This window comes from Medicago truncatula, chromosome 6, assembly GCF_003473485.1.
Source record: "Medicago truncatula cultivar Jemalong A17 chromosome 6, MtrunA17r5.0-ANR, whole genome shotgun sequence".
NCBI lineage: Eukaryota > Viridiplantae > Streptophyta > Magnoliopsida > Fabales > Fabaceae > Medicago > Medicago truncatula.
In genome coordinates, this window is record NC_053047.1 from 2452431 (window position 1) to 2464868 (window position 12438).

The following is a 12438-nucleotide window of genomic DNA, read 5'->3' on the forward strand; positions in this document are numbered from 1 at the left end:
TAAAATAAGAACCACATAACCTTCTTAGAAGGGTTGAAGCAACATTAAACAACATTGTTGCAACCATTGAAGAAAAATATCAATTTGGTACAATACTCTACAAATAAATAATATGATGCAAACTATTTACAAAGGAGTGACACTCATTGATACATGTGACCTCATACAGATTACACATTCCTATATGAATATTTCCCTCCTTCACTTTTTAATATGAAAATTCAAGTAACATTATGACTAAAAATAAAAATGTTATTTTTCCTAGGTTGTTGCCACATCAAGACTCTTGTATGAACACAAGTATGTGTATGAATTCTTCATCATGAATTTACAGTTTAGGTGGAGGACGCCATCAATTTGCGGAATCTTTCCTCTCTTTCCCTGCGAGACCGAGAAGATGCTGTACTTGATGATGATGATGTTGTTGATGATGTTCGCCTTTTCCTTCTTGGTCGGAAGAAAAAATCTTGTGTGTCAAGAACATAAGAAATCTGCAGATGAAAATAGTGAACATGAAGAAAACTATATGCTAAAAATAGAAAAACTATATGACATTATATCAAGAGAGTTGAGAATTAAACAATTCATCATTGGATTGGATTTAATTCATGACAAGACATTATAACATTGTTTTTGTTTATTTTTTTGACACCATCTAGTGGGAAAAAGCTTTAGATTGATTTCATTGGTTTTCAAGAAATAATAAGTGTTGAAAAAAAACAAAAAATAATAAATGATGATGATAATAATAATAATATCAAATTACCTTGTAAATTTAGGTTCTTCAAATTCTACTATATATTATCAAACATTTCAAATCCAGAGGGTTCATAATGATACATAAAAACTCAGGTGCTACAAGAACTACGGTGGTGTGTTGTACAAGTTTCCAGACTAAACAACAGTTGCACAAAGACCTAATTCCTTTGTTAGATAAACATTTGTTTCTCATCTCTAAAACACAATTATACCAATAGTCGTAAAATATTGTTTATTCATCCTACAAAAATGAGGAAAAACTTATTAAGGAATCAAAATAATTTTTTTAATATATTTATTTCATCTTAATCATTTAATATATTGATAAAAGGTACAACCACGCATTGCATGTGTTTTAACTAGTTATGAATAAAGTACTAAACTGCAAAATGGAAAATCACTGGTATGAAAAGTAAGCATACCTTGGATGAGTTGCAAGATATCTTGCATTCCAATCCATTAACTACTTTGACATCTTCCATTACAGCACAAATTGCAGAAAGCTCATCTAAGTCCCCATATTTTGGTTTGTTTCTGAGAAGAGCAAAATAAAAAGAAGAATCTTATGCATCACTAAATTGAATATGAATAAAGAAAAATGCTAAAACACCAATAAGAAAACAATGGAAAATCATTTTTAGCCTCTATTTTTTATACATTTTAAGTCCCTTAAAGATAATATGTACCTTTCCAGTAAAATGCCATGAGGCTCCTTTTTGCCGGGGAGGACAGACAGAAAATCATTGTGCAGATAAAATGAAAAATCTGGATCAACAGCAACAGCAGCAATCTCGGGCTTTTCATTCATATTGTCCATGAGCTGGATGGAGAGCCGAGAGGAACTAGATGACTGCAAAAAGATGAAGTCAATAACAAATCATGAAGTCAATAACAAATGCTTCTGTTTACGAAGGACCTACACATTGAAAACGATATATGTTCTCCTCGTGAAGGATGACATGCGCATTTGAATGATACACTGAATCATTTAATTTCCCAGGTTTTCGAGACTTTTCATACTCGTATAATTGGAGAAGCTTAGCGTCTTCCTCATCGGTTGCAACAGTTTGAAGCTGCAGTGTAGGTATATTATTACATTTTAGCCTTTAAAGAGAAACAAATCAAAAGCATGTAGGACAAATGAATAAAGCAATATACCTGTCTGATTAATTTATATATTAACTTGTCCAATGTGAATAGCACATAAGACTGGTTTCCAAGAATTGCTCGACATTCATCTTCGAACTTGGCATTCTCGGCGGATCCATCGAGCAAATTGTACAATGCATCCATAAATCTAAACAAAAAAAGAACAGTGGAAAATAAGATAAAAATTAAATCTTGTTGATTGAATTGAAAAGTACAAGTACTAATGTGATTATATAGTTTAAACCTATACATAATTACAGGATGTACCTTGCGTAAAGATCTGTGGAACTAGCATCTTTTGTTTTCCATTTAATTTCAGCGCTTGTTGAATTTTCTTTTGCAGATAAGATCCTTTCATAAAGAATCTGCCAAGTTCATAAAGAATACACAAGACATCAACACAAAGGAAATTTTTTCGACATAAACAAAAAGGAATCAACATCATCCTTACTTGATGAAGCCTAAAGAGAACAAAGAAATCATCATTTCCGTAAAACACCCTTGAATCCTTCACATCTTCAACAAATGAAACTGCAGATACATGCTTTGTGAGAGGTTTCACAGTTGACAGGAACCTCTCTGATAACGGTAAAGATGAGCCATCTACTCCAGTTTGTGCATCAGCATCACACATCCCCTCTGCTTCACCTTCACTTTCGGCTTTACCATCAACATCATCATGTTCCATATCTTCCTCCTCATGATCTTCCCGGGAGCATTCATCACCAGCAGACTCACTTCCTGACACATCTTCACCAGCTTCAGAAACATTTTCGCTGTCTTCGTCATCAGCATCTGCATCATTATCACCTCCAGCCTCTGGACGGTGCTCGTCCTCCCCATTTCTAGACTCGTATTTCCTTCTATCGTCATTCTGGTTTGACTGTGCATTTGAATCTCCATAGGCAACAAAGTTATCCTCCTCAGAGTCAGCATTCGGGGATAACTCACCCTCTTCTTTTTCAACTTTGCAAGGCACAGAAGATTCTTCATTGCTTTTAACTTTACTGTTCTCAACTAACACGCCATTGGCCACTGGTACTGGAGGTGCAGCGGCAACGCCCTGAGACACAGAGATAAGCCGACATACCGATATCATTATAAGCATGAAAAAAATAAAACCCTTCGACTAAGGCTATGTTTGGGTCAAACGGTATTAAAAGAAAAAAAGATCTAAGTTAAAAAATTAGGTTATCTTTTAAGTATAAAAACTAGATAAAAGGAACTCGACATTGGACAGAGATGGAAACTCATACCTCCACCAAAGGTACATTAACACTCGGAGACTTGGCTATGACTACAGCAACAGAGACATCAGCATCAGTAGGTCGGGTTGGAGTAAGTACGCGACCTTGAAATATAAACAAAATTTAGTATTCTGACAACAATAAAATTAAACATAAGAGAAATGAATTGAGTTAACATAAATAGAAAGAAAAAAAATCACATGGTACACAACTATGTTGTATACGGACCTGGGGACATATGCACACTGCTTTCGCCTCTAATTGTGACAGATGCAGAGTTTCTCGCTGCTTGTTCATCAGAGGAGAACTGTTTAACAAATCCAGGGGCTTTATCACTGCTTTCAACACTTTTCTGCCCTTTATTATCCATTAAATGATCATCTCTACTAACAAGCTCGCCACCAACAGAACCATTTTCTTTATCATTGGCAGCTACACTAGTCCGGTGACCATTTTTAACTTCACCTACTCTACCATCAACTTCATTCTTGTCAGATTTTGGTAGCCTTGAATTCGACTCTCTGTTAGGGCTTCCATCACCTCCTACGTTAGGTGCAACAGAACTTCGAGCGTTATGTCCTACTTTCCTGTCCTCGGCCCTTTCCGTCTCATGAGATTGGGAAGTTACACCAAGCATCGGTTCCAAGAAGGTACTCCAGAGCCTCATAATTTTATTGAATAACTCTTTACTTTGGAATACTTCCTCACATGAATAACGAACAAGTTTATACAGGTCCTCGTGAATTTCAGCATCAGAAAAGTCAAACTCAAAATGTGGAATGAGAGGATGTTTAGCTCCTGCAGCAATAGTCTGAACGATGTCATCCTCTTTCTGCTGCTTCTCTTTAATTTCTTTGATCTCAGTCACCAAAGCTGTATATTGCCAAACATGAAATATTGCAACAGATTAAGATGATATACCACTAAACTCGCAACCAAATTAGTACACTATACAATGCAATTCAGTCATTATTATTTAAGATTGACTTACATTTTGTGCTCAAGTTCTTTGAATCTTGTTGCTTGAAATAGAAGCTACGATGATCAAGTGATTTGTAGTGATTTTTAGAATAAATGTCAGCCCAAACTTTATTGAAATCTGAACGACACCTATTCCACTCCTCTTGTTTCTGCTTCAATCGAGTCAATATTACAGGCAGAGCATGAGTTGGGTTCTTACGCAGTATGTCTAAGACATCAAGACCATGGTCACCATATAGGCGTTCAATGCACCTTAGATTCAGAACTGTATAAACATGTATATCAGATAAAAATTAATTCATACTATAAAAAAGTAGAAAAATAAGGTTACAGTGAAAAACACTTTAGAATGAGATTATTTTGACACATACCAGTGAAGTGATCTTCAATACGGCTTAGACTCTCCACACTAATCTTATTTTCAACAATGCTGTTATATAACTCGTCAGCTCGTTTAGCAGCGGAACTCACAGACTCTAATAACATGTCCAGCTCAAACCTACATCGGAAATAACAATGTCATCACCTCTAAATGCCAACAGTGTCGATACATTTCATCTTAAGACAAACCAATGACTACGAAATGAACATTGCATTCAGGAGCCACAAAACAGAACACTTTTTACCTGTCATCTTCACATCTGAATAAGCTTTCTTCGTATTGATTCCTGCGCATATGTTTGAAAGAGTAATCCTCACTTCCGGAAGTCACAGATACCCAGTGATCATTCAGTACATGTGCACCAAGCTCAGATCGCTGACTAGCAGTAGGAATTGGATACTGCAAAAACACAAAAGGTGTGAAGGAAATTCACAAGAACAGTGCATTTGACAAAACCAACAAGAAAAGTAATCGATTTGAAAGTTACGTACATCGGCCGGTAGAAGCCGGTAGCTCGGAGAACAACGTTTGCAGTCGCTAAGGTCAAGTTCTTGAATGGATTTTCCCATGTACTTCTCCTTGTATCTTTCCTTCTCTTTACCTCCATCCGTCTCACGCCTATGTTCTTTGTCCTCCAACTTGGATGATCGAGATAAATGACCATCACCAGCAAGTGGCTCTAAAATCAATATAATTCCAACCATAAAATTAATCAAATGAATGAAAAAAAAAAAAAAATTAATTATTCAGCTATTTCAACATCATCATTTGAATGACTCCTTAAATGAAGTAAAAAATTGTAATGATATAAGCATTAGGAGGAAAGCTGATACAGGCATAAACATACTTTTACTCATGACACCAGCAAGGAACCCGTCTGCAAAAACAAATAGGCACAAAAAAACCTCAAGGCATGAGAAAATACAATAACAGCGACAACAACAAACAGAAGAGTTGAAAAGTAATTACCAATATTTTCACAACGCTCTAAGAAATCATTGAATTCGCTCATGAGATCAGAATGCTTTCCAAGTAAATCGGTCACCTGAAACATACATTTCAAAAGGATATAAATTGTCTGGAGTCAATAGAACTCACAAGGTAATGCTTATGAGATAGTGAAAATGATAAATTGGAATACTGTTGCAATTCTTTCGAACTCGTTGCATAATTTTATATGTAAGTTTTACTTAGAAGAGAGAAGTAACATCTTTTGTTAGTGGCTGAAAGTTATTCAAACATCCCAAGCACAAACCAGAATGACAATCCAAAAACTAGGGTTGGGAACTTACACAACCATATACATCCAATCTAAATATGTATAATTATATAAAAAAATGTAATGTTAGATTACAATCTCAGACACTTGCTATAAACATGAGACTGGCAGTTTTCTGGGATCCTAAACTTTTCATACAATCTATGCAAGCTCCTATCATTTTCTTTTCGTACTAAATAAGTTGTCCAAAGTAGCATATACCATAAGTCAGATCATTTGAGTAGTAAATAATCTTCACCAACTAATTTTCATACGTCAACTAATGAAACTTTATAAAAGTCCTAGAGATCTAAAGGGAGCAAGATGAAATAACGATCCAAAACAAAAATGAAGCACATACCAAATTTTGTAAATCATTCTTTTTTATAATTCCGTTGCCAAAAATATTAAGGCACTTCAAGAATGTTTGGTAGTCCTCAGCGCTGCTCAACTTCTCCTTAACTTTATCGCAGAAACTGATTGCTTGACTATACATGACTGCTACAAATACAAAAATTAAATAAATAAGTAACAAAACATAGAAAATTATATAGGTCAATATTGTCTCAAATACAATCAAGAAAGATGCTAACAGGACAAACAAATACTAAATTTTTTTTTTTCAAGAACTCGACATGGCTAAATTTAATCATGCATATGTTCATTTTTTTAACTCCAAACATGGGACTGCATCATTCAACAATTGTTATGGTCCTAATAGTAAGTTCTATGCATCTAACAACTTGTAAAGAAAGAAAAAGTGATATGGCAGTAATATAAATAGTGGAGTCTTGTATCCAAACAAATAAGAAGAAATAGTGGAGTCAAATTTGATAGTTTTATAACAATTGATCTACGTCCACGCATATTTTAGAATTCAGATTCAATCTCTCTGTATGTAAAATTTGAGTGTTTGATAATATAGAAAAGTAATTATAGTTTCATTTCCTCTTCTTAATTTTTTTAGGCTGTGACACTAGTGCCAATAACCATTATATTTTATAACACAAGTATTGAGAAATCTACAGCATATTGAAAACATGATGGTTCATTGGAAAACTAAAATAACAGTAAGGACCAAAAATGTAATAAATATAGACCACGTATCCAGGCAATGTAATAATCCAAAGCATAGTATGATATCTTACGCTTCATTCCATCTTTATCATCATGAGCAGCAAAGTCATAAGCTTCAGTCTTCTTAACAGATTTCTTTTTGTCAGGAAAGCGTTGTGAGTGCAAATCCCTGCTGTTATCAAGATCATGTTCTCTATCATCGTGATCGCGCATCCTTCTATCCCTGCTCTCACGCTTCCTCTGCTCCTTGTGAAAGTTCATCATTGTTTTGTCATCATCCAGATCAGGACGTTCAACACTTATATCACGATCATGAGAAGAAAATCGGTCTCGCCGATATCGTTGCTGTAAAAGTAAGTTTTTATGACAATGTTCTTTTCTTTCAAAAAGTACAAAAATCGTTATGAAGAGGAAGGCTCTTACTACCTTATCTACTTGCATTTGCCGCATCATGGGTGCCATAGAACTCCGCTCATTGAGGCGCTGCATTGAATTTCGACCAAATGGAGCATGCTGTGTGGAAGGTGCTGAAGAATTATCTGGTAAGAATCTAGTGAACTCATCGAGCAAATCTCCATGCGACTTAAAAAGGGTAGCAACCTAGAGTTTTTTATTTAAAAGAAGTAAACATTTCAGCCAATTTTTTTAAACAAAAAAATAAGAAAAAAGAAAGCAAAGTGATAGGACAAAGCTATTACCTCACTATAAACCTCAGTGATGGTCTTGTGCTCTTTGCGATACATATTCAAAATGTCCAAAAATGATTTGTAAACATGTTCATCATTTTGGAAACGTTTCTGTGGCAGAAAAACCAACCAATTAAAGCTACGAACCAATTATACCAGTAAACTAACTCAGTAACTTGAATGGAAGAAGGAAAAAAAAAGTACATTACCTTAATCTTGTTCACAAAACTAATAGCTTCTTCAAATTCAACTGTTTTCTTCGGAGGAGCTTCGTCCTCATCCTCATCAAGTGTTATTTCATACCCCTTTGGCAGGAAAGTGTTAAATCCAAAAATCAAATGGTTGTGACCTTTGAATAGTTCCTTAACCCTTGCTATGACACCAGTAGTGTCAGTCCTGGAAACAGCCAAAAATAAATAATATTAAGATCCCTTGATTGTTTAGGCACAATGTTCTGTCATTCAAAATCATAACAAAACGTACAAATGTTTAAGAACATACTTTTGAGCCTTGAAATCTTTCATGACCTCGAGGAACATGTCATATTTTTCTTTTTGATCCTGAAACATGTTTTTCACTTCCTTCAAATAGGATAAAGCATCATTGGTTGTCAATTTCTGGGAGGTAGTTGCTCCCCCACCTCCTCCTCCTCCTCCGTTAACTCCACCTCCACCACCGCCACCGCCACCTCCGGGGCCTTGACCATAGCTTCACACACAAAATGCAATCACAATTTCAGAAACCCTAAATATCAACAACTACAACATGCTAATCACAACCTACAACACTATCAAAATTCATAACATTCTTCAATCCACAAATACATGCACACAGGGAGTTCTTCAATTTTCAACATTACTCGTATTACTTGCCTAGTAAGTTTCATACAACAATTCCTTTCACTTTAACCAATGATCCCATCATACAACAACTCCACAATCAATTTCAACACAAATGAAACATAAACCTAATGAAATTCAACAACAATTAAACACCACAAGTGAGATAGATATAGGTATATGAATTCAAAATTTGTGAAACACAAAATTAGGGCACAAAACTAATTCCAAATCAAATTAAATTCAAATCAAACATGACCCTAATGAAATTCAACAGCAATTTCACACCACAAGTGAAATAGATATAAGTATATGAATTCAAATTCAACAATTCAACGGTGAAACACAAAATTAGGGCACAAAACTAATCCCAAAGACTGAAAAAACAAAATTGGCGCATTAACACAAAATAGGGCAAAAAAATACCAAAATCAAAATTTCAAATTCAAATTATAATTATAATATTAATGAAATCAAGATAAAAAAACATACGAATCACCACGTGATGAACCAAAGGGTCTTTTGAATTGAGAAGCAGAAGCAGAGTAAATATCATCTCTAGCCCTCTTCATACCTACAAAATCAAAATCACAAAATCAAATGAAAAAATTAACAATTCAATTGATCAATTAAATCAACAACAACATTAACAACATAATTAACAATTTGATTAACAATAACATTGAATTGAGTGTATATGAAGATGACCCAGAAAGTGAAAAGGAAAAAAAAAATCATACTTTATGAATTTCCCACGAAAATTATGCTGAGAAAACAACAACTTGAGTAGATCTTCAAGATGGGTTTGATCGGAGAGGAAAAAAAACGATTTTTTTGATCAAAGAAAAAGAAAACAAGTTGTTGGATTTTAAGGTTTGTGTTGTTGTGTCTCTCTCTTACGTTGTGAGATTTAATTGAAGAAACAGTGTAGAGAGAGAGAGAGAGAAAGAGAGAGAGTTTTGGTGTGAGAGAAAACGGTGGTACGTGAAAGTATGAAAATTTTCAGAACTCGAAATTTCAGGTTTTGAAAAAAATAATGAAGAATGAAGTGAAATTGAGGAACAAGTTTTGCTTTATATATGTGTCTTGTGTTTGTTGTTACGTTAGTCTTGTAAGTAATCCGGCCCATTAGTCTTATCTCAACCGATAAAATTGTCGAAATTATTACTATTGACTCTCTCTGTTGTATATAAATTTAAATGATTATTGTTATTTTATAATAACGAAAAGATGGAGACTTACTGCTCGTATTTTCGTTATTTTTATTGCGCTAACACCTATAGATTATCAACAATATTTTATGGAAATTTGTGTGTAAATTACAAAAGATATTTTATAGAAATTAAAATTATAAGTAAAGATATATTTGTGACTTTAAAATGTAACAAACTCAACAAACAATATTTATCTTTTTCAATGACAACAATAATGTAACAAAAATTCTTATCTTTTTTAATAACAACAACAATATAATATTATTATAGAAAAATTTGTTTAAAAATATAATTGAAATAACAAAAAAGTTAACCCAATATCTTCTAAAATCCATTATTCTCTTTATATATAATATAGATATCGACTAGAAAAAATATAATGAATTCGGGTTTGTTTTGTTTATTGTTCACTTAAATGATAAATAGACACAAATGAACGATTAATGTCCATATTTTACGAAAATGATCTATTTTATAAGGTTAAATAAATTTTTTGTCCCTAGAAAATTATGAGTTTTCAAGTTTAATTTATACTATATATAAAGAAAACTACCTCTTTCAGCACACTTTTGGGTTGGACTTTTCTTTCCCAAAATACCTTTAATTTTTAATTTTAATTTTAAATACAAATAATACATGTAACAAATAGATAAGAATAAATTTAATTTAAGGAGAAAACTTAAGCACAATTCCTTATGAATTGTTCTTACTTTTAGCCAATTATAAAATAACACGTGGGTTACTAATCCATGTCACTAATCGTCCCCGTTAACCCTATTTTACCTCCGTTAACCACAGATCAAACTCACAAAAAACTAGCACAAAACAAAAACTCATGATACTTTTTATCAGTCGATGTTGTACATCTGTTTTGTTCCCCTCAATACAATCGACAAAAATTGCCAAGTATTTTCATATCCATTCCACGAAAAACAGTATTTCCATATTATTTTATTACTTCCACAAAAAACAGAATTTCCATATTATTTTATTAATATAAGTTACTTTTCCTTAGCCTTTGATCAATTGTAACAAACATGAGCAAAAAAATGGTAAAGATTGGACTTTAAATCCTCTAAAAAAATATTAGTAACAAACGCGAGTAAAAAATAATGATAAAGATTGAACTTTAAATCCTTTAAAAAAAATATTAGTAACAAATATTAGCAAAAAATAATGTTAAAAATTGGACTTTAAATCCTCTAAAAAAAATTAGTAACAAACGTGAGCAAAAAGTATTTTTAAAGATTGGACTTTAAATACTCTAAAAAAAATTAGTAACAAACGTGACAAAAAAATAATGTTAAAGATTGTACTTTAAATCCTCTAAAAAAAAATAATTAGTAACAATCGTGAGCAAAAAATAATGTTAAATATTGGACTTTAAATCTTCTGATAAAAAGATTAGTAACAAACGTGTGCAAAATATAATGTTAAAGATTAGACTTTAAATCCTCTAAAAAAAAGATTAGTAACAATCGTGAGCAAAAAATAATAATGTTGAAGGGATTCTCATAACTTATATCAACAGAAATTCCTAAACTCAACTGCTGAAGGAAGTATCCCACCATATTTTTTAAAGGTAAAAAAAGGTGCACCTTTGATGTTGTTGTGAAACATAGATCCTAGATATGGCATGTGTAATGGAACACGATTGTTATGTCGTTGTTTATTTAAGAATATGTTGAATATGGATATCCTAGCAGGAAGCAATGCTGGAAAAAGAGCATTCTTGCCATAATTAAATTAAAAACAAATGTGAGTTAATGACTTCCCTTTTTGCTTAGTAGAAAATAGTTTTCCGTTAGACTAACTTTTGCTATTACCATAAATAAGTCACAAGGGCAGACCATTTCCAATGTCGGAATCTATCTTCCACGACATGTTTTCAGTCTTGGTCAGTTATATGTAGCTTTATCAAGTGGAGTTTCTCAAAATTCAACTAAAGTTCTCATTAAAGAATGGAAAATAGAAGGAGAAGATGGAGACTTTACGGAAAATATAGTTTTTAAAGATATTCTTTTATCGCAATCATAGCATTTATTTACGATGTTTCTTTTACACAACACACATATTTATGTTATGATGTTACTAATTACTATTAGAATAAACAATAAATAATCATTATTTTACCTTAATTTTATATGCAGGCAAACTAAAATATGTTGAGTTTAGAAATAATTTCTATAATATTTAAAATTTTAAAATTTTTAATCAAAATTATACAAACAAACATAATAACATAATCATATATGTTAGCGCAATAGAAATAGCAAAATCTTAGTCCTCCACAATATTATAGTTTGTAAGAATGATCCCTATTTTAAAAAAATTTACAAAAAATGAATACCTCTCATCCTCTAAAATAATATTGATAAACTGCAAATCGGGACCAACAGTGAATAAAAAAACTTGTAAGGATTAAACTTAAAAACTTGTAATCTTATAAGGACTAAAAATATATTTAAATCATTTTAATATGCAGATGCCATTGTTGAATTTCATTAATTTTCTATCTGTGTTTGTCTTTCATAAATGTACATTAAAATGTAGATAGATATTTGGAAAAAGAGAAATGATAGAAACAATATCTTTTTAACACTGTTTTTAAAACTTATTAAAACTTAATTTGTTATTGGCTTAATAGTAGTTTTGGTCCCCTATGTTTTAAAAAGTTGCGATTTTGACCCCTAACAAAATAAAATACAAAATTGTCCCATAAGTATTGTCTTTTTTGCAGTTTTGGCATCCCATGGATATTTTGACCAAGTCAAAGCTGACGTGGACGCCACATGTGTAATTTGTTTATTTATTACACATGTGGCGTTCACGTGTGCACTGACTTG

The 12438-nt window shown here is 32.5% G+C and overlaps 1 protein-coding gene across 2 annotated transcripts; it reads right to left on the reverse strand.

The window, feature by feature from the left end:
- LOC11421085 (paired amphipathic helix protein Sin3-like 2) lies at positions 1–9429 on the reverse strand. Of its 2 annotated transcripts, none has more exons than XM_003618345.4 (23): positions 9119–9429; positions 8871–8952; positions 8041–8247; positions 7749–7935; positions 7552–7650; positions 7280–7453; positions 6925–7198; positions 6138–6274; positions 5488–5563; positions 5366–5395; positions 5010–5197; positions 4763–4917; positions 4508–4635; positions 4147–4401; positions 3384–4028; positions 3165–3259; positions 2360–2971; positions 2176–2273; positions 1918–2056; positions 1680–1832; positions 1446–1609; positions 1182–1293; positions 1–491 (listed from the first exon to the last, which is right to left on the reverse strand). In XM_003618345.4, the coding sequence occupies exons 2-23, from the start codon at positions 8948–8950 to the stop codon at positions 336–338; spliced, it is 4164 nt and encodes a 1387-aa protein (XP_003618393.2). In that variant the 5' UTR covers positions 8951–8952; positions 9119–9429; the 3' UTR covers positions 1–335. The 2 variants fall into 2 exon arrangements, with proteins under 2 accessions (XP_003618393.2, XP_024642003.1); XM_024786235.2 differs by having other exon boundaries at positions 6138–6277.
- Between the last annotated feature and the right edge of the window lie 3009 nt (positions 9430–12438).